We start from the raw sequence: 19,315 nt of genomic DNA, 5'->3' as shown, positions 1-19,315 counted from the left end.
GAGTAGAAAATAATACAAGCAAAAAAAAAAAGTAAAACGTAACGACGAATTAAAATCAACGCGGATGGAGGAACCCGTGCTGCGGGGACGGCTGCGTGTAGTTCTTCGAGTACGGATTCCCTTGGGTCTGTCCGGGGTACATGCCGGGAATCGGCTGGCCGAACTGAGATGTCGGGAAAGTAGTCGGGGGATAGTTCTGATAGTTCTGTCCCATCTCCTGCTGTCCATAGCCGGGCGAAGAGTAAGTGTACTGTCCGGCGGTGTATGGCAAAGAAGCGAACGACGACGATTGCGGATAAGCTATAAAAACAAAAAGAGAGAGAACAAACAGAAATGAGATTTGATGCGTCTATTTATATCATTATTGCTACTACCAGAAGTCGGTGTCCTTGAGTATTGAGGATTCTGGTTTGCGGTGCTCGCGGATGGCATCGAATGGGCAGGCGTCACCATGCTGGGCACGCTCTGCGGCCTCGACTCGGTCGATTCGTTGGCGCTCGTCGGCTCCGGCTTCACCGCCGTCGCGTTCGCCTTCTCCTGCTGGAGCGGATCGAACTCGCTCGAATTGACTTTGCTCAAGGACGATGATGATGTCGTCTCTACACCGTTGGCCACAGCCTCAGTAGAAGCTGGAACAAGCTCAGAAATGAATTGGGATACAGCTGCGTGCGTTCATTTATACTTTGCTGCTGTGATGTCTCCTTGTTGGCGGCAGGCACTTCGAGTGTATCAAGGATCTTGTTCACTTGATCCCGGATACTCCTCAGCTGCACCTTGATGCCATTCACATCCTCCGTCTTCATGATCTTGCACTCCACACCATCGCTGTTGAGCAGGATCTGCAGCTTCAGGATGCGGCTGCATTGTATGGCGAACGACAGGTCTGAGCTGTCAAAGATAGTGATCAGATCACCGTCTGCAAAACAAATCGGAGATCACATGACAGAAGCAAACATATTAGTAAATAAAAAGAAAAACAACAAAAACATGTCACAAAGCAAATGATGAAAAGAAAAGGAAAGAAATTTAAAAAAAAGTAGTTGTAGTGACAGAGAAAAAAGAAAGATAAAGAGAGAGAGAGAGTGTGTAAGTACCTTCATCTTTATATTTGATGGTAATGTCGTCGTTGGAGGAGAGCTTTCCCCTGAAGACTCTCTGCATCATCAGCACCAGCTCGTCGTAGGTGATGGCTTCATTGTGGATGGGAATTCGCCGGATATCGTCACCGAGCTGTACTTTTATTATGAGCTTGCCGCTCAGATCAATCTCGTTCTTTATGTCCATCGCGACGAACTTCTTCGCTGAACCATAAAGCCGGACTGAGTGAATAATGCTAATGGGGATTGATTCGGGTGCTCAAACAGATGTCCCTTCAATTACAATTACGTGTGCCTGTGTGTTCGTTATAGCTTCTGGAATGTTAAGTCAATTAAGATCACTTTTATTCTGTTGGCTGGGGCTACTGTTGCACAAACACACACAGTGTTGTGTGTGTCGGATACGTACGTACACTTCAGGCAGCCGGTTCTCACTTCGAAGATGTATATATATATATTTATATGTCAAAACGGTTGCAAATACTGCGCGATGGATGGATGAACTTGCCGAAGATCAAGAGAACTTTGTGCAATGATGGCCTCCACAACAACAAGTGCTGGCAACATCACATCACCAAAAACTATTGCACTTTTTCAATACGGCATTCGCAAACACGACGGAAAAAAATAATGCACACCCATATCAAATATATTCCAACAATTACGATATTCATCCATATCTGTGCACCTTTTCCCACTGATTAATCATTATCAAAAATTTCTACAACAATAAACAATTTGAATCATTTATATATCAAACATTTATTTTTGAAATCACGTTAAAACAAAAACTTATGTTAATTAACCAATCAGATCACATCGCATCATTTAAATTTGAAAACTCTATCTTCTTATTGGTTAAGCAACCTTGCATTCGATCAATTGAAAAGTATATATGTAATGAACATTCATATAGAATGGAAAAGATTTATAAAACGAAACACGTGAATAATATTTACTAATTATCCTTGAGCTACTCTTGATTTTGGTATTTAAAATTAACATGTTTTGTTAGCGAATGTACGCTAAATCGTAGAATTTACTATTGAATCATTAAGACCAAATCTAAATGTATTTGTAATAAAGTAACAAGTATATTATATTTATTAAGTATTAATAAAAAAATACAATAATTTTAGATTCGATTGCAATAAATATCCTCGGACGACTCATTATTAAAAAAATTGCTAATCATCCGTTAAACCATCAGAGATTCAGATCGTTTCCAAATGATGACCAAGCCTTCCAAATCGCTCGTGGCCAATAGAGATTCATTATAATTGAAGGACACGCCCAGAACGGCGCAGGCGTGTCCCTGTAACGTGTTCAGCCTCGCCTTGTTCGTGGTCTTCTCGATATCCAAAAAATACACGTTCCCATCTTCACTTCCAGTAACTTAAAAAAAGAAAACGAAATTAATAGAATACAAGTATAAAAAAAAAGTTTGAACGTCTCTCACCAACGCACGCTCCTTGCCTGAAAGACATTATCGGACAAAATATGGACTTCACCAAATGCTTCTGATGGCAATTCTGGAATTTTCGCTTCAGACGCAGCTCACCCTCATCATCTGTTACGCTGCGAAGACAATGAAAACTTTGCTCGAAACGCAATAATAATAATTAACATTACCTGAACAAGCATACAGCGTTGTTGCTGCAGTTGATGAGGAGACTGGGATCTCTCGCTTCTCGACTAATCCAAGCCCTGTAACTCAAGCTGGTCACGGAACACGCCACACCCAAAGTCAACTTTCGTGTTCTCTGCAAACCGCCGGAAACATCGAAAACTGCGGACACGATTTCGCCCTGCAAACCAAAAAAAATCAACAAATACATCATTGAAATGATCATCCTCACTTTGTCATTTCCAGCCCAGATTATTTTCCCGTTCGTTTCTGAAGCCACGCTCAAAACGTTCCCACCGACGCGACAGACGCTCTGCAGGAACCTCCCGGTGGACACGTTCGCGACGCGAATCTCTCCACGTCCATTTCCAACGATCACCAAGTTATTGTTGGCCGGTTGAAAGATGCAGCAGAGAAGTTGAGACTTGTTCGGCTCGCGCACGGTTCTCAAACAATTGTCCGCGCTCCAAACCCTCATCGTTCCATCCAAACTGGTGCTAACTAGCAGATCATTATTGATAGACCAATCGAAACCTGCAATGATTACAATTAAACCCAAAATCGAGTACAACACAAATAACGTTACAAGTCACCGGTCCATCGTGTCCTCTCAGTATGGCTATCACAGAGCTGGTGGTAACGTCGCAAATGGATAAGGTTTTATCCACGGAGGAACAGCAGAGCTTCGCCCTATCGTTATTAGCAAATTTGATCATAGTCACAGCGGCTGTATGCTAAAATTCAATTTTTTTAACCGATTCTTCCGAGAAATTTAATTTTACCTGATCATAGATATGATGGACGCCCACGAAAGCGTAATTTTCCGCTATGGAATTACCACCGACTATAGCCTTCGAAGCTTCCGCATTTCTCGTCGGAATCACAGATTCTGCTGCTGTTGACATCGGAGTTAAACTTGTCTATAGAGACAGACAAAAAAATCATTAAAATTGCTTAATATCTAGGAATATGGAGCAATTAACAAGACAAATAAACAAACCCTGCTAATGGAACGTTTGTGGGTCAACTCAGTTGGGCCATACTTCTGCTGCAGCAGCAAAGCCCTCAGCCTTAAGTACTGCTTCCATTTCTCCTGATCCCTGTCCGTGTCCCTCAGCAGCTGGCTCCTTCTTCTGATGTACAAAGTCCCTAAGCAAATTACAAAATCGTATTACATTGTAATAAATCTACTCTGAACATCTTACTGTAATTAGGACTTTTGGGCACTCGAATCGCATTGTATTTAGCATCTAATGCGAAAACCTGCTGCTGCAGTGCAGTGGTCATCTTCGCCTCACGTAAACAAAGATACGTCCACACCACAAACAAACTTTGACGTTTAAATTGTCAGATGGTGTGAATTTGGTGGTCTACACCAAAGTCTTCGGTTCCTTGTGGCAGCACTGCGAAGGCTTTTTCCACCCGGACGCAGATGAAAAAATAACATCAAAAAAACATGCTGAAATAGTGAATTTAAATAAAAAGTGCGCGATATTTCAGGACTTTTCTCGTAATTACAAGCAGGTTTAAGTTATTAATTGTGTGTTACATTGATGAGCCAATTACTATGTTAGCAAATCTTAATTGGTAAGTGTTTATTGTTTACTAGGTTATGTTTACGCACATCTAATTGCATTCATATTTTTTTGTATTACAGCTCAATTGAAGCGCGTTTTTAAAATATACGATGGATCTGAGAGCTTTGTCCATTATCAAGAAGAAAATCCTGACCTCAGAGTAAGTGGTTTCGGCTAATTTTCGACGTTACGCGAACGTTTACAATTCTAACCTATATGTCACTTCTTATTCATTTTTTTTTTCCGTTTCGTTTCCAGTGCCGCCCTTCAAATAATCTCGAAGAAGAACAAAAAGATACAGGACAACGAAGCTGAAATACAGAAACTTACTCAGAGCCACAATGAGAAGTTCGACAGCCTCCAGACTGAATTCACCAATTACAAAAATGCGAACATCAGTTACATGGACAAGTATTTGGATATGAAGAAGAAATTCGAGAAACTCGAGCCCAAATACAATGCTCTGTTTAAAGAGCACCACAGTAAATGTGAGTTGGCCATTTGGAATTTCAAGTCTCAGCTTGGTCAGAGTGAGCAGGAATGTGCCAAACTCAAGTTGTCCAATACTGAATTATCAAATAGTTTGGACGAAGCAAAGTCACTCAATTCTAATTATGAAGAGCAAATTGCACAATTGGTGAGTCCCAAATATCAATTATGATTAATACTTTGTTCATTTTCCTTTTTGAAATTATTCATAGAAAATTCCGATTCTATTCTTCACGTATTTTCAGTAATAACTGATTGTTTCTGAATGTTCCTGTGTTGATTAGATTGCTTTGTCATTTAGATGATTGCAATAGAAGCAAAATGTTAGTCATTTTAGTTATTGTGCATTTCCTGTATGTAATTTCCTGTAAGATAGAATTCCACCCACCATGGTTTAACAATATTTACATTTAGTTTCTATCTTCTCTTTAGCAAAGAAACTTTACAAGTAAGATTTCATTTTTTTATTTAAACGTATTCACGCATTTTTTTTCATTTCTTTTAAAACTCGTATCTTTATGTATCGTTTTTACTTGAAATAAATATTGAGTGTTGTTTCAGAAAATACTTGAGGAAAGGAAGAATCAGTTAGAAGCAAGACTCAAGGTATTTACGAATTTACAAAGTGATAATACTCGTGAAATATTGTCTGGCTTTAGTTCTGCAGAAGCATTGAAAGCGAAAGCATTTTACGAGGAGTGTGCGGAGTTTGTAGACCGACGGATGGCCAACGAACGAACGTACGATGACGAGTACATCTTCAAAATATTGAAAGAGATGCAGGATATTCCTGAACTTATCACGCCTTTCAGGGACAAGATTGAGCGGTACGATTGCGGCGTGCAAACTGTTGCAGCACCGTCCACCGTTAACGCAAGTTCCCAAACCCTCGCAAAGCGTCTTTGCCACAAAGCGAATCAAACTACTGTGCCTAGAAGAAATCTAAACGATGTTGGTTGTCAAGCGGGCAACCAGTTGGAGACGAAACATGTTGGATGTCAATTTAGCGATAAAGTGCTGAAGTGCATTAATCATGTGGGAAATAATAGTACAAAAGATTTATCAGCTTTAAAAATGACTCAGCCAGTTTATAATAGTAGTGTGTTATTGAAGCAATTGAAAACTGAAGACTACAGCTCCAAAGATTTTGGGTGTCAGTTCAGCAATGAAGTAGAATCGAACGTTGGTGCGTGTAAAAAAGATGTAACTGCGAAGAGCTTCCAAGATTTCGGCTGTCAATTTGGAATTACAAATGATCCATCCACAAAGCAATACGAAACCAAAGAAGTTGGTTGTCAATATAGTAATAATTTAAGATTGGATGTTGCTGGGACTGAGGAGATTAGTCGACATCACAAAGAGTACAAAGAAATTGGATTGCAGTGTACTCAGAATACTGTTGAAATTGGAACAGTCACATTAAAATTGGAACAATCAAATGCGGAAACTCAAACCTGCCAAAAGATTAGTTGTATTGAGGTCACTAGGACGAGCAAACCCCCGACAATGAAACAGGCATTGGCTGTATTGAAGCGCGGAAATATTAATATAACTATAACCAGAGGGAAGGTCGTGAAATACAGCAGGAATCCGCCTCCGGCTGCTCCGAGACCGATCAATCAAAAGCTGTTCAAGACGCTGATGTGCAAGTTGAATGAAGTGATTAATTCGAGACCGATCATGCCACGTAGCTATGATTCGGACAATGAATTCCAGTCCATCGATTCCGGCTACAATTTGAGCGATTGCGAAACGTCTTCCACGAGAACGCAAGCAACGAATCTGAGTATGTTCAATGAGAGCACCAAGGATAGAATGGAAAATCTGTTTGGTATCGAAGAAGATGAAGAGAGTACCAGTTTCAAGACGTATTCAGACAAAGAGAGTATTGCGGAATCTGAGATGGAACGCGTCTTCGACGAGATGAGGTCCACCTCTCCATTGAGCGTTCTACCAGATAGTCCACCGAAAAAACGGCCAGCATCCAAAGCAAATGCAACAGATGAAACGCATGTGAAACAGCGGAAGTTGCAAAGCAGTTCGCTTGTAGCAAATCGTAAGCTTTCAGAGATCACCAAGAGGTTCAAAACAACTCAATTGAGTGCTCGATCCGAGCTGGTTTCTGGGGATGCGGTGGAGGTGCCGACGAAGAAACGCATCGCTCATAATGTTGCGACACTGAAAATTACTCCACCAATAATTCCGGAAACGAAACCGGAAATTATTAATGATAACCCATTGGAAATACAGCCAGCTGCCATCCAGAAGGAAGTAAGAAAGTTCAAGAAGCCCGTAGCCTATCAGAAGAGATTACAAAACAAAATTGAATCGCCGAGAATCGTCGAGAACGGTAATATGACGGAGAACCAAATTGTTAGCTGCGCAGCGACGAATGAAGACAAGTTGACGGAAAACTCAGGAATCAGTATTAACGTTGAAACAGAGACGGCTCATGCAAATTCGTTTATTGTAAATCAAACTGAAAGGGAACAGACAGTCGAATCCCAGAATGTACCAAATGTCATTGAAGCCAAAGAGGTTTGCATTAGGCCTGAAACTAGTGGAGTGGAGATTTCAACAGAACTGAACACTGAAGAAAGTAATCCAGAGATACTAAACGAAGAGAGAATTAATGACAATCCGATTGTTGAGAAGAAAATACCGTGGAGTAAGTCAAGTTTATCAACGTTTATAAATATTTAAAGTTAATTGTTGGAAAAAAACGCTAATGTATATTAATTTTTCAGGCAAAGCGAAGAAGTATCTGAGGCGATTGGTGTTTTATCAGGGAAATGATTTGAAGACAGATAATGCGGTGAAAACGTTCCAAGGACTAGATCAAAAGGTTCTGATAAACTATATCCTGACGGCAGTGAGAATCGATGAATCGGAGGCCGCGAAGGGCGAATCCCCGTTCGAGCCTTGCCTCACCATGACGCAGAAAGTTATGATTGGGTTCCTGGTGAAGCTCGAGAACGACGACTACCCGAACATCACCGAAGATTTTCTGGTACTCTGCGAGCGAAATCTCCTTTTCGTCGAAGCGGATGCCACGCACGTGATGCGGATAACTAAAGTTTACGCCGCGCTCTGCAAAATGAAGAAGCAGAAGATGAGATTACGCAGAATGATGTGCGACGCCATGTATCAAATGGGTGATCTGGCTGTACCGTTCATACATCACGTCCTTGTTTGCTGGATACAGATTCTGGTAGTCATATCTGACGAGCAACAACTTAAAGGTAATTTAATCATATTATAGTTAATAATTTGTTAAATGTGTTATGTTTTAGATAAACCGTTGATACAAGTATTGATACAATTGGTGCACACGAAAACGTGCCACAGTCCTGAATACTTCTTGAGCGTGCTAAAGAACCTATTGGAAGTCTATTACAAGTATCCGAGAGAACGCTACAATGAGAACAACCTGATCAAAGATTTCCTGCAGCAATTCATGTGTAAGTAGAACTAATACAAAATCAAAAGCTATTCTCTACAAGCAACGCAAAATATATTGCAGGTACTCTAAGGGAAGATTTTTCTGTGGCTATTACCATTCTGTGCAAGATCAAAAGCAATGCGTGGGCATTCAAGCAGGTCGAGCTTATACAGGAGTTGATAAACGTCGCTAAACACGGCAGCAGAGATATCGTGAATGCTTTGATCGGGTTGATCAGGAAAATCCAAGTGCAAATGAGCGACGATCAAAAAACCTATGCCAAAATAAACGAAATATTGGCGAGCGCAGAAACAGGTATGTCTTAGGATATAATTAATGTTAAATGGAAATAATATATAATTATTATTTTAGAGATTTCAGTCATGGAGACGGAGATGCTCGATCCTGAAGATGCTTAATCAAATGCATCATCATTGTGATATTAATTATACATTAAAATAATTATGTAGGATAGTACTAGTGTGGAAATACATCGTTTCTTTTTTATTGTCGTTAAATATGAAATAAGTGCTATATTAATTTATTTATGTGTGTGCCTGTACATATTTATCACAAATTAATTGAAATTAGAGGAATTGTCTGAATGAATTGAATTTCATGTTTAAATGGAATTTTATAATGATTAAAGAAAATATTTGTAAATATCTCATCGTTTCTTTTTTTATTATTTGAACATAAAACTATGAATATTTAACAAGTAGGAAATGCTTCGGGCATAAATTAATTAATATTTACATAATCATTTTCGTTTAAAAATATCTAAAGAAGGTTTGCTTTAGAGGTTGACGGCTTGACCGTAACGTTTATGATCGAGCGGATTGAACGGCGTGATGTTCCTGATTTTTGGTTCGTACGTGGTGGCGTAGATGTCACCGGTCAACTCCTCCATGGGCACCTCCTTGTCCGTCTTCGCCTTCTTCGTGGCTTCATCAACGGCCACGCGGATTTCAGTCTCCAATTTCTGAAAGAGTAAAACGATTATGATGATGTTTCAGAATTGATGAACCATACTTTTAACTCCTCGGGTGTGACCAGATTCGAAGCGACGATCTTCTCCTTGAACGAAGTGATCGGATCTCTGGTCTGACGGACTTCTTGGATTTCGTCGCGAGTCCTGTAGCTGGTACCAGGATCGGACATCGAGTGGCCAGAATATCTGTAGGTCGCCGCCTCCAGGATGATGGGACCTTTACCGCTGGTACAATGTTCTACTGCGAACTTGGTGGCTTCGCGCACGGCCAACACATCCATACCGTCCACCCAGATACCAGGAATGTAATCACCTCGGGAATAGTACGACGTGCTTGCAGCGGCCCTCTCTGAACTTGTACCCATGCCGTATCCGTTGTTCTCGCATACGTAAATGCATGGTAAATTCCACAGTTTGGCCATGTTGTAAGCTTCGAAGACTTGCCCTTGGTTTGCGGCACCATCGCCGTACAGACTCACGCAGACTCCATCGATCTTCTGGTATTTCATTGCTAAAGCGACGCCAGTTCCCAGCGGCACTTGAGCCCCGACAATACCATTTCCACCGTAAAAGTTTTCCGTGTACATATGCATAGAGCCTCCCTTTCCTCTGGCGCATCCACTTTCTCTGCCAGTCAGCTCAGTTAGGACACCCTTCATGGAAACACCCATCATGTAGGTCCATCCGTGAGCCCTGTAAGCCGTGATCACAGCATCCTGAGGCCTCAGAGCTGCCTTCATGCCCACAGCCACAGCTTCCTGTCCAGAGTACAGATGACAAAAGCCTCTGATAATTTTCTCCTTGTACAGATTACCAGCAGAAGTTTCCATCCTACGGATTCCATGCAACTGAGTGAAATACTTCAAGGCATCCTCTCTATTCAAAGTAACATTAGTTGAAGGACCATCATCCAATTTGTGCAACCTGAAAGGCTATACTCAACCATAATACAACTTCTTAACACTATAAACACTATCTCTTACTTTCGTTTCAAAACTAGCTTCAGTGGCATAATTTGCTTTGGCTGCTGCTGCTGGTATAGTTTTCTGCAATGACAAATTAAACGTATTTTTACTAAACATATCCAAAAATCGCTTCATGATGACTGTTAGTTCCTTTCTTTATCTCTCTCTCTCTCTCTCTAAATCCTTGCAACCTTTATATAATTAAATCCATTAAATAACCTTCAAATACCATTATAAATTTACATACGAATATATGAAAATAAGAACTCACTTGAGTTTGTAGGGCTTTTTTGCCCAAATTCCTCACGCAAATCGGTAACATCCCTTCTGTTTACTGTTCCCACGGGATCGCAAAGGTCATATATTTGATCTTCAAGATGTTTTCCACTGTTTTATTTTGCACTTGTCAAAGTCACAAATCTGATGACTTAAGTCTTCAATGACTTAGGAACAGATGTCTCTTCAATGACTTAGGAACAGATGTCACTGTGTAAAATAGTTAAACTAGTTCCAACTGCAGTCTAAATAAATCTATTTATTAAAATTATCGATGTTTCTTACACAACTCTTAGTTATTGCTCAATTTATTTTTACAATTATCTAAGAAATATTGTTTTCAAAGATATCCAAATTGTTGTGCAGCGCCAAAACGTCTGGATTTAAGACTTTGTTGGATTAGTAGATGTCGCTAATATAATCGATTATATCGGCAACTCTTATAGCACTCATGTATACATGTAATCCAGTTCAACTCATAGCCGGCTTCGTATGGTTATGGTTTGTTAAGACTCTAAAACTTTATGTTAAATGTTTAAAATGTGTGTTATAACTTAAGTTAATTAATAAGTGTTAGATTTACCTATATTGTTGTTGTTAGAATATAGTTGGGGATTCAATAAATTTTAGAATGGATCATCCAAGGTATTTCAAAATATTGGCTGATCTTACCCATTTCTACACTGACCACCGATCCAGTTGCCACATATTTGTGAATGTGGATAAAATGAAGGTGGTGAATGACCTGAAATTGCACATCACAAAGCTCTTCAACATCTCGAACTTTGATGTCAGATATATGCATCACCATTTGCCAGATGCAGAAGATATTCGAATTCTGAAGGATGGAGACACTGTGCAGTTAGTATAACATAATTCTGATTAATTTTGCTTGATATACTCAACATTTTTTTTGGTTTGTTTTGTAGTTTGATTAAAGTAAACACAGATAAAGAGAGAATTGAGCTGGTGGAGAATGAGCAGAATTGCATTCAGGAGAAGCTGGTGAAGAAAGTGAAGAAAAAGAAGAAGAAAAGTAATAAAAGCAATATTGGGGAACCTGTGGATTTCTTTGAGTTAACACCCAACAGCACTTCATCTCCAAACAGTAAAGAGGAAGAGGTGAATTCTGCACCAATCAATGGGAATGTTAGTCATGATTTGATTGAGAAGGTGGATTACTTTGAGACATTGGAGCACAAGAATAAAAAACGGAAATTGGATGAGGCCACACCCAAGATGTTGAGGATGAACAAGACCTATCATCCACTGTGTAGACTGGAGAAAACGAGCAACATTGTGAAGACGATAATAGCTTCGAAACCGTCAGACGGTAAGAAGATTTCCAATGTGACGATCGATATAATTCCTTTTAAAGCAAATTCGGAATCGGGGAATACGACTATGCAGTTGGAGGATAAAATTGGAGAAGAGCAACAATCGTTCAGCGCTGAAGCTAAAATGATGATTTGCCAAACGCCTCAATCCAATAAGGACGAGGAAATGCAGGAAACGCCGTGTATTAATATGGAACAGGATATGCAGGAAACGCCGATTATTATCAATAAGGAACAGGAAATTTGCGAAACGCCATCGAATAAAGACAAAGAGCAGGTGGAGGAGAAAGAGGAGGTGTTTGTTAATACGTTGAACGTTAATTTAAGTAAATCGGAACTGACGGACATCTCCGATTTCAATACGGATTCGATGATGGAGAGGACCGAAACCAATCGAAAGAGGAAACGCGTCCGAAAGCGAAAGAATTCTAAGAGACTGGAATCTTCCAGCTCGGAGAAGGAACAACCCAAGGTGCTTTTACCTTTCAAACCACCAAACACGCAAGGAAAACCATCCACTCACATCAAATTCGATGATATCCAGGATGATATAATATTCATAGATTCGAGCGTGAGCGTGTGCGAGCAGAAGAACGACGAGGCTGAAAAGACTAACATTCAGTCATCCACTACAATCTCGATAGCGGAATGCAACAATACTGCTGAGGATGTTAACAATGCGAGCAACTTTTCGACTCCCGGCAAAATGCAGCCACTTGAGCCGAAACCTAACGATAAAATCGTATTTAAAGTAAATCCAAATGCGACTTTCTTAAACTATTGATTAATCGTTTTGTGTTTGCAGAGATTGAAAATTGGACGCGATTACTCGCCGATCCTATCCGAGTCTATAACAGGAATCGTCGAATCGTTCAACGGGACTGAAATCAGTTTGAATATAATTGGTAAACGATGTATTCTTTCCATTGTTCATATCATTTAATAATATTTGTTATTTGATTATAGAAGGTGCATCGGAGTTTTTGATGCCTGGTGGTAAATTTAACATGACCGACCAGGATGAGCAGCATCCGCAGTTAAAGAAAACTCTGGAATGGGCCGTTCTCATCGAACCCATCATAAAGCGTAATTGATGTGTATATTTTCTATTGAATTTGATTACTATGTTTATTTCTACAAGTAAATTATTTACTTTCCTTGACTACTTTCCATAATTTTGTCTTTATATTTATTTTCCTTTAAACTTCAATACACAATTTATTCGTAAAAGTGAATTTATGTAGGCAACCAAATAATCATCACCCAATAAATTAATAAAACGTATTTACTTAAAAGTGAAATTAATAATAATATATATATGTAATTATATTAACGAATAACGTAATTAAAGGTACAAATTAATAATTATGAAAAGAATTACTGAAACATCTCTTTGTTTTAGCTGCAAACTATTAGTTCAGTCATTTTAGCGCTGTTTCAAATTCGAATTTAAATTACTTAATTGTTGATTTACTTAGAATCTAATGGATCATGGAAATAGAATAACATAATTCCAGGGTTGTATTCATAAAAATATATATTAATATTTTTAAATATTTTTCTTATTTTGTATATAAAACCTTTGGTCCGAGAAATATAAATAATTCCAAGTACAAAAACCGCGACGGTCGTAATATTTGTAATATATATCTATATATAACGTGCATATCACATTCAGCGTAAGTAAAATTGCATTTATAAACACGAAAATGCAACGAACGGAGTAAAAAATAAACATTTTTAAGCACATTTGGCATGTAGAGTGTTTGTGTGTGTGTGTAGTTATTATTATACGTATTTGGCAGTTGCAATTTTAGCATTTAATCCTCTGAAACTGGCGGCGCAGATCCGTTCGAGGGTTTCTCCACTTCGATAGTCTTCAGAGGTACTTCTTCAGGAACATCTTCAGGTTTTTTAACTTTCCTGCAAGAAACGCGAAAGAAATACAGATTATTATTTTTTGTTATAATCCAAAGGTTTAATTACGTACTTTCCGAAAGCCTCTCCATCGGCGATGGATTCTGGAAGGGTTTGGTTTAAGGTCTCCGGAAGCACGAGCGAGATGATGCCTCCGCTCAAAGCTAACAATCCGAAGATGATCAGTGGGAATGGAGTCCAAATTTCGCTCTGACAATTAATAATTGTAATTAAATGAATAATGCTTTTCTGGTATCGAACTTACAAGGATGTTGATGACTGGAGCGAAAATCGAACCCATACGAGCTGAAGTGGACGCAGCGCCGAGACCTGCGTTCCTGATGATCGTCGGGAATTGCTCCACGGAGAAGATGTAAATGGTTCCGTAACTGGAGGTGATGGCAAGCTTTCCGATCATGGCCAAAGTGACAACCAACCATTTGTGATCTGTTAATTGCCAAAATTCAAGTAAATAAATAAATTTTAAAGATTAAGATAATACCTTCTGGAACAGCCATCGTGAGTAATAAAGCTAATCCGGCGGTGAGCATGCATCCGCACAGGATACTTTTTCTGCCCCACCTGTTAAGGGTGAAGAGGAGGAATGTGTAGGCGGGAATCTCCACGGCTCCGGAGATTACGAAATTAATGAAATCGTTTCCACCCCCGAGATTGCTCGTGTTCCAGGATAAACCGTAATACGTGATACTGTTTGCAAACCTGAAATATAGATAATAATGATTTGCTGGTTTGGTCATCGTTTCACCAGTTAGCATTACCAGTCGAAGAAGATGATCAGAGAGCGCTTCCTGAGATTGGGGTGCCTGAAGATGTCGAGGATTGTGGCGCGCTTTTCGTTCGGATCCACTGGCTTGACGTCCGACCTCAGAAGATTATCCAACTGATCGTTCGTAATCGTGACTTTGTTCTCTTTAGCTGCTCTTTGTATGAGAACCTTCGCTTCTACGACTCTGTCTTTGCTGATCAACCAACGGGCGGATTCTGGGATGAACCACCAGTAGCTGAAGAATATTAAGCCTGGTACGGTGAGGGCTATTTGCAGCCACCTCCAGTCGTGGATGTAGTAGGCGAAGAGCGCTGTTAACATGTAACCGGTGGAGAAGAACATTTGGCAAATCACGCCTGCGGCCAGACGATCGCTGGGTCCAACCATCTCCATCGCTGCAACAACAGTAATTTTAATATCGAAATCTTCAAATTTGAAGGTTTTACCTATAACATAAGCGACTAAGAACACTCCAGATGTAGTCGCTCCAACGATTGCTCTAGTGAAGGTGAATGTCCAGAATTCTGGAGCCACTGCGGCGATTAGCCCGAAAACCACTTGGATGACCAACGATATGAAGAAGATCAGCTTCCTTCCGAACCTATCGGAAAGATCTCCGAAAATGATTGAGCCCAACATGACGCCCACCATGAAGAGGGCATCTCCCGTAGCCCTCATGTAAGACTTCCCACACACCATATCCCACTAAAAAAAACCAAGATTAATACCCAAAACAGTCCAATATATGTAAAAATATGTTACCTCGATGACTGCGCTGCTTTCATACTTGCTATAGTCGTAGATGTAATGATCACAGCTAATTTCTTCACCATCCACTTTCATTAAACAAGTATCGAATTTGTTGTTCTTGTAGTCCCAAGGATAGGAGGCGTTGAATTGCTCCTCGGACAAAGCGTACGTCGCATTTGGGAACTCATCCGGAAGCTGACATCTTTACAATTTTATTAATTTTTTTTTAAATAAATAACAAATTGATAACTTACCTGTAATCAGGTTTAGCGCCCAAAAAGACGTTACCCAATTTGTGGAAGGCGCAGATTATGGCAGGCAAACATAGCAGTAAGTATATCCTCTTTTGGTACCTGCACAAAAAAACAAACAACAATTTGTTAACAGAACTAAACGCAAGGCGTTAATTACATAGATAAACGTAACATATATGATTTACCTATTATCGGTTTCTGTTATTAAAATTTCCCAGTTTTTAATTAAAAAAAAAACACAACACAAACACAAGAATTTGCGGTCTCTTCGTGACAGATAAACACAACTTGTTTATTCGTCGATTCGCTTTTGTCACCATCGAACAATTCTTATATAATTTCACCATGACAACGCCTAATAATTTGGCACGTTTGATTATTTTAAATACGTCAGTATATTCATTTGTTTAATATTCATGGAAAATAGTTTTACGTTAACTACGAAAATGAAATTCCAAGTGATAAAGACAGTTTGAACGAAACCTTAAAACTACGTATTCATAATGTAAATTCCTAGTGTAAAGCAAACGCAATTCATTTACATTTTTTAAATTTTTTCCCATTGAAACAAATCTTACAAATTTCTTCATTTGTCACATGATACACTTGACATTGAAAGAACAGTATCGTATTTATAATTACACTTTTCGTTTAAATCACATTGAGATTTGCAGCTAATATATTTGTCGTTCACTGTTTCTATTTGGTTTAATTACATCGTAAATATGTAAATTACAGAATGAGTTAAAATTTACGTGAAGAGATAAGTAATTTTGTTCGAAACGATTCAATGAATAACAATGGAAAGGAAAAGTTATAAATCCCGGTTTCTTTGTTTACGCAGAGATTAAATTTGGTTCATTTCGACGCTTTTGTATTATAAAGAGAAAACATGAAATAGTGTTAACAAAAAAAAACATGTTTGCATTGCTATTAATAGAGAATAAAAGTTTATAATCACTTAAAATTTACTTTCAGGATTATAAGTGTTTATTTTGTTCTGTAGTTATTACTTCTGTATTTATGATCTATGTTTTCTTAGCTTCTCTATTCGATGAAGTTAATATTTTCTTAATTTTTTAGGGCTTGAGAAGATAAAATTATGAATTGATCAATTTATTTACCTTCCAAAGTTGCCGAGGAGCGGAATGACATCGTCGTAAGCCATCTGTGAGCATCAGTTTCTTGATCTGCAAAAAGAAGTAAGAAAGAACTATAACTATGATTATCTATCACTAAGCAATATTAATTACATAAAGCAAAGATCTAATAACCGAGTCAATGGACTCAGACGAAGACTAAACAAACTAAATGAAAAGACGAGATCCAAGATTGCGGTCGGTTAAATCAATTGTTTGGGCTCCGAGTTTATTGCAGTTGATTGGCGCTAACCAAATGGTATGTCAACAGGCAATTCCGAGCGCAGCTCAATTGTTTCGAGTATCGCCACCATAATTATTGAATCCTACTACAATTTAACAAAAAAAAACTCGTTTCTCTTTAACATTTTCAACATATTTTCTTTAATTAGTTCTCGAGATAAGAAACACAGCGAAAACAACGTTCGTTGCGCTGTTCGGGATGCAGCGACTGCACTAAATTATATAAATAAAAAAAAAATAATAAAACGAGATTAAAGTGAGCGATGAAACAAAATTAAAACAATTACGCTTACTTGGCGTGATTCAAATTGGGTCACAGTTTGTACGTAATTAGACAAGAAGAATTATTTAATAAGCAGAGATGTTCAATGTAATTTTCGTTTAAAGAGATTCAATTAATAGGAAAATGATAATTATGTCTGTGAATAAGTAGAGTAGATAATGATGAAGATACAAGGGTATTGCTTAAATTATAATGTAATTTGTGTGTAGATAATCAATAGATAATAGACAATATAATTAGAATAAGTATTTTTAATAGTTTATCAATAAAAAAAATCCAAATTATTTATGATTATTAAGTAAACTTATTTTTTTTTTAATGAACTAATTAACTTTTTTTTTTTGTAAAATTATGTGAAATTAATAATTTATCTAATTATGCAGAAAATATAATTGAAGGAAAAAAAAGATAAGTTTCACGTTCGAACTTACGTAATAGTTAATAAATAAATTATTGGATTGATTGATTGTTTGCAATTAAATGTAATTAGTTTTAAAGATAAAGTGCGAACGAAATGTTTACAGTGGATAAATTAATAACCTAATGGTAGTTTTGTTTGAGAAGCTGAAGAGATTCTCTCAATTAATAAAACAAGAAAATTGATGATCTTTCTTAATGAATCGATCCGAGTAACGTGCTGCAAGGCAACGGAACTGTTAGTAGATAAGTTCGGACTGCGATTAAGTCGATTAGGCAATTTTCGGCTTATTGGAAAACGAATTGGGTCAAACGATAATTACGGTTTTTCTGGTTCACTTTGAAACCCCCCATCCAGAATCCTGGATGACGCGTCGTTGCCTAGCAACGTTGGAACTACCGCGATTTCTTGCAAATATAAATAACCCACGGTTAGGGAAGAGGAGGAGGAGGCTGTGACCACGATATTCGCTTATTTATATTCTGTTTATTTTCTTCTTTTGCAGACTTACGCAGTTGTATTATGTTGATATGGTGGAGGATCGTTGGACCCACGCGACCCCAGACGCACGTTTTCTGTCGATGCCGGGCGGTTGTGTGTTTGTATGATGTTGTGTCATACAATTGATTGCGAACAGTCAGTCAAGGGGCTTCGGCCACCATCGGTTTTCCACTGTGATCCAACCATCACAGACGACGCGTTTTGGGTCTCCTCATTGTGACGTGGTCACGAGCTTGCGCATTTCCAGAAGACCGTGCAGCTATTACACAAGCACACACACCTACCACCAAGTACAAAAAAAAATTGTAGATAAAAGTTTGCACATTGTGTAATAATTATTCGGGATTTACGACTGTCCAAACCGGAGAAAACAGTGGAACTTTCACTGGAAAACTGTAGCTGTTTGATGTGGACTTCAGATCTAATCCTTGCATCAACAGCTTCTTATAATTAGATTCGTTATTTATAATCGCAACTCACTTTGTTAATCCTCGATAATCCTCTAATAGTTCACCTAATCTACAGCTAACACAAAATTAGCATTAACGAAAAACACACAGTAGAACTAAGCATTTTTTTTAATAAACAGTGGAACTTTTGGGGTTGATAAAAACTGCACTTGTTTGATGAAGACTTTAACATTTGCAGCGTATAAAAAAAAAATACCTTTTCTGTTTCTTAAGGGTCTATTTTTTTTTATTGTAGAAACCGGTAACATCCAGTACAACTATTTCGCAAGTTGTTTGTAACGTTAGGAGCAACAAACTGAGCGCATTTTCTGCTTACATGAAAATGATAACACAAAGAGCAAATGAAACAGCAACGTTATTTAACAAATACAAAACAGATCTTTGTCATAAAACCTTAACATTGTTGTTTGTACGCTTGACAATTAAATTAACATATACATTTACGCATTTCGAAATGCAATTTAAATTAAAATGAATTGCGTTTTCAATACTTTAATTGATAATCACGAATTACGGTCAGTGTATATTCTAATTGAACGAGGACAGGAAACGGAATTTCCTGTACAGTTTGTTCAGTTATACCTGGAATACACCTAATCAAATTTTCTATTTACTTCATAAATATTTTATTTTTACTAATTAACGTTCAGAATTTATTTCGTTCAGTTAAAATTTTGCTTTACTCTCAAGGTTATTGACTTACCTTTGGAGTCATGTGCTTGGAGTCGAATGGACTTGCAAATTAAGTATTT

General features: G+C 38.3%; 6 protein-coding genes across 9 annotated transcripts; 2 read left to right on the top strand and 4 right to left on the bottom strand.

Annotated features, from left to right (window-relative positions):
- Window positions 1-6: 6 nt before the first annotated feature.
- LOC108559712 (protein TFG-like) lies at window positions 7-1,728 on the bottom strand. 2 transcript variants are annotated; one of them, XM_017917050.1, is made up of 5 exons: window positions 1,507-1,728; window positions 1,095-1,412; window positions 683-916; window positions 375-629; window positions 7-300 (listed from the first exon to the last, which is right to left on the bottom strand). In XM_017917050.1, exons 2-5 carry the CDS (start codon window positions 1,282-1,284, stop codon window positions 56-58), a joined length of 924 nt encoding a protein of 307 aa, XP_017772539.1. In that variant the 5' UTR covers window positions 1,285-1,412; window positions 1,507-1,728; the 3' UTR covers window positions 7-55. The 2 variants fall into 2 exon arrangements, with proteins under 2 accessions (XP_017772539.1, XP_017772540.1); XM_017917051.1 differs by having other exon boundaries at window positions 1,511-1,728.
- A 523-nt stretch (window positions 1,729-2,251) lies between these two features.
- Window positions 2,252-4,081, bottom strand: LOC108559717 (WD repeat-containing protein 13-like). The gene is made up of 8 exons (XM_017917062.1): window positions 3,930-4,081; window positions 3,725-3,873; window positions 3,507-3,644; window positions 3,311-3,458; window positions 2,957-3,258; window positions 2,730-2,905; window positions 2,557-2,675; window positions 2,252-2,492 (listed from the first exon to the last, which is right to left on the bottom strand). Exons 1-8 carry the CDS (start codon window positions 4,009-4,011, stop codon window positions 2,296-2,298), a joined length of 1,311 nt encoding a protein of 436 aa, XP_017772551.1. The 5' UTR covers window positions 4,012-4,081; the 3' UTR covers window positions 2,252-2,295.
- Window positions 4,082-4,140: 59 nt separating this feature from the next.
- On the top strand, window positions 4,141-8,662 carry LOC108559716. Of its 2 annotated transcripts, XM_017917060.1 has the most exons (8): window positions 4,141-4,311; window positions 4,382-4,461; window positions 4,560-4,938; window positions 5,352-7,458; window positions 7,538-8,032; window positions 8,084-8,251; window positions 8,314-8,547; window positions 8,605-8,662. In XM_017917060.1, exons 2-8 carry the CDS (start codon window positions 4,412-4,414, stop codon window positions 8,649-8,651), a joined length of 3,480 nt encoding a protein of 1,159 aa, XP_017772549.1. In that variant the 5' UTR covers window positions 4,141-4,311; window positions 4,382-4,411; the 3' UTR covers window positions 8,652-8,662. The 2 variants fall into 2 exon arrangements, with proteins under 2 accessions (XP_017772549.1, XP_017772550.1); XM_017917061.1 differs by lacking the exons at window positions 4,141-4,311; window positions 4,382-4,461; window positions 4,560-4,938 and adding an exon at window positions 5,225-5,238 and having other exon boundaries at window positions 5,352-5,396; window positions 5,450-7,458.
- A 280-nt stretch (window positions 8,663-8,942) lies between these two features.
- LOC108559710 (probable pyruvate dehydrogenase E1 component subunit alpha, mitochondrial) lies at window positions 8,943-10,642 on the bottom strand. 2 transcript variants are annotated; one of them, XM_017917048.1, is made up of 4 exons: window positions 10,460-10,642; window positions 10,207-10,407; window positions 9,265-10,155; window positions 8,943-9,214 (listed from the first exon to the last, which is right to left on the bottom strand). In XM_017917048.1, exons 2-4 carry the CDS (start codon window positions 10,321-10,323, stop codon window positions 9,029-9,031), a joined length of 1,194 nt encoding a protein of 397 aa, XP_017772537.1. In that variant the 5' UTR covers window positions 10,324-10,407; window positions 10,460-10,642; the 3' UTR covers window positions 8,943-9,028. The 2 variants fall into 2 exon arrangements, with proteins under 2 accessions (XP_017772537.1, XP_017772538.1); XM_017917049.1 differs by having other exon boundaries at window positions 10,207-10,269.
- Window positions 10,643-11,057: 415 nt separating this feature from the next.
- Window positions 11,058-12,970, top strand: LOC108559713. The gene is made up of 4 exons (XM_017917052.1): window positions 11,058-11,325; window positions 11,394-12,552; window positions 12,607-12,706; window positions 12,768-12,970. Exons 1-4 carry the CDS (start codon window positions 11,096-11,098, stop codon window positions 12,893-12,895), a joined length of 1,617 nt encoding a protein of 538 aa, XP_017772541.1. The 5' UTR covers window positions 11,058-11,095; the 3' UTR covers window positions 12,896-12,970.
- Window positions 12,971-13,371: 401 nt separating this feature from the next.
- LOC108559719 (organic cation transporter protein-like) lies at window positions 13,372-18,669 on the bottom strand. Its single transcript, XM_017917063.1, has 10 exons — window positions 18,104-18,669; window positions 16,634-16,699; window positions 15,510-15,608; window positions 15,268-15,457; window positions 14,952-15,210; window positions 14,498-14,900; window positions 14,221-14,438; window positions 13,984-14,165; window positions 13,792-13,928; window positions 13,372-13,724 (listed from the first exon to the last, which is right to left on the bottom strand). Exons 2-10 carry the CDS (start codon window positions 16,675-16,677, stop codon window positions 13,622-13,624), a joined length of 1,635 nt encoding a protein of 544 aa, XP_017772552.1. The 5' UTR covers window positions 16,678-16,699; window positions 18,104-18,669; the 3' UTR covers window positions 13,372-13,621.
- Between the last annotated feature and the right edge of the window lie 646 nt (window positions 18,670-19,315).

The sequence above is a fragment of the Nicrophorus vespilloides genome, unplaced genomic scaffold, assembly GCF_001412225.1.
Source record: "Nicrophorus vespilloides isolate i.1.1-1 unplaced genomic scaffold, Nicve_v1.0, whole genome shotgun sequence".
In the NCBI taxonomy this organism is placed as follows: domain Eukaryota; kingdom Metazoa; phylum Arthropoda; class Insecta; order Coleoptera; family Silphidae; genus Nicrophorus; species Nicrophorus vespilloides.
Note: the sequence above shows the minus strand (reverse complement) of the source record. Positions and strands in the feature narration are given on the sequence as shown.

What these genes read in the sequence shown, in the direction of transcription:
- LOC108559716 (XM_017917060.1), top strand. Translation starts at nt 4,412, where the DNA reads ATGGATCTGAGAGCTTTGTCCATTATCAAGAAGAAAATCCTGACCTCA. An exon ending in TGACGAGCAACAACTTAAAG is followed by an intron (nt 8,033 to 8,083) that starts GTAATTTAATCA and finishes GTTATGTTTTAG; the next exon opens with ATAAACCGTTGATACAAGTA. An exon ending in ATTGGCGAGCGCAGAAACAG is followed by an intron (nt 8,548 to 8,604) that starts GTATGTCTTAGG and finishes TTATTATTTTAG; the next exon opens with AGATTTCAGTCATGGAGACG.
- LOC108559710 (XM_017917048.1), bottom strand. Translation starts at nt 10,323, where the DNA reads ATGAAGCGATTTTTGGATATGTTTAGTAAAAATACGTTTAATTTGTCA. An exon ending in AAGCTAGTTTTGAAACGAAA is followed by an intron (nt 10,156 to 10,206) that starts GTAAGAGATAGT and finishes GGTTGAGTATAG; the next exon opens with CCTTTCAGGTTGCACAAATT. An exon ending in TCACACCCGAGGAGTTAAAA is followed by an intron (nt 9,215 to 9,264) that starts GTATGGTTCATC and finishes TTACTCTTTCAG; the next exon opens with AAATTGGAGACTGAAATCCG.
- LOC108559717 (XM_017917062.1), bottom strand. Translation starts at nt 4,011, where the DNA reads ATGACCACTGCACTGCAGCAGCAGGTTTTCGCATTAGATGCTAAATAC. An exon ending in ACACGATGGACCGGTGACTT is followed by an intron (nt 3,259 to 3,310) that starts GTAACGTTATTT and finishes TAATCATTGCAG; the next exon opens with GTTTCGATTGGTCTATCAAT. An exon ending in CAGGCAAGGAGCGTGCGTTG is followed by an intron (nt 2,493 to 2,556) that starts GTGAGAGACGTT and finishes TCTTTTTTTAAG; the next exon opens with TTACTGGAAGTGAAGATGGG.
- LOC108559712 (XM_017917050.1), bottom strand. Translation starts at nt 1,284, where the DNA reads ATGGACATAAAGAACGAGATTGATCTGAGCGGCAAGCTCATAATAAAA. An exon ending in CATCAAATATAAAGATGAAG is followed by an intron (nt 917 to 1,094) that starts GTACTTACACAC and finishes TTTGTTTTGCAG; the next exon opens with ACGGTGATCTGATCACTATC. An exon ending in CTCAAGGACACCGACTTCTG is followed by an intron (nt 301 to 374) that starts GTAGTAGCAATA and finishes TTGTTTTTATAG; the next exon opens with CTTATCCGCAATCGTCGTCG.
- LOC108559713 (XM_017917052.1), top strand. Translation starts at nt 11,096, where the DNA reads ATGGATCATCCAAGGTATTTCAAAATATTGGCTGATCTTACCCATTTC. An exon ending in ACGATAAAATCGTATTTAAA is followed by an intron (nt 12,553 to 12,606) that starts GTAAATCCAAAT and finishes TTGTGTTTGCAG; the next exon opens with AGATTGAAAATTGGACGCGA. An exon ending in AATCAGTTTGAATATAATTG is followed by an intron (nt 12,707 to 12,767) that starts GTAAACGATGTA and finishes ATTTGATTATAG; the next exon opens with AAGGTGCATCGGAGTTTTTG.
- LOC108559719 (XM_017917063.1), bottom strand. Translation starts at nt 16,677, where the DNA reads ATGGCTTACGACGATGTCATTCCGCTCCTCGGCAACTTTGGAAG. An exon ending in CTCCTCGGCAACTTTGGAAG is followed by an intron (nt 15,609 to 16,633) that starts GTAAATAAATTG and finishes TTTTTTGTGCAG; the next exon opens with GTACCAAAAGAGGATATACT. An exon ending in AAAGCAGCGCAGTCATCGAG is followed by an intron (nt 15,211 to 15,267) that starts GTAACATATTTT and finishes GGTTTTTTTTAG; the next exon opens with TGGGATATGGTGTGTGGGAA.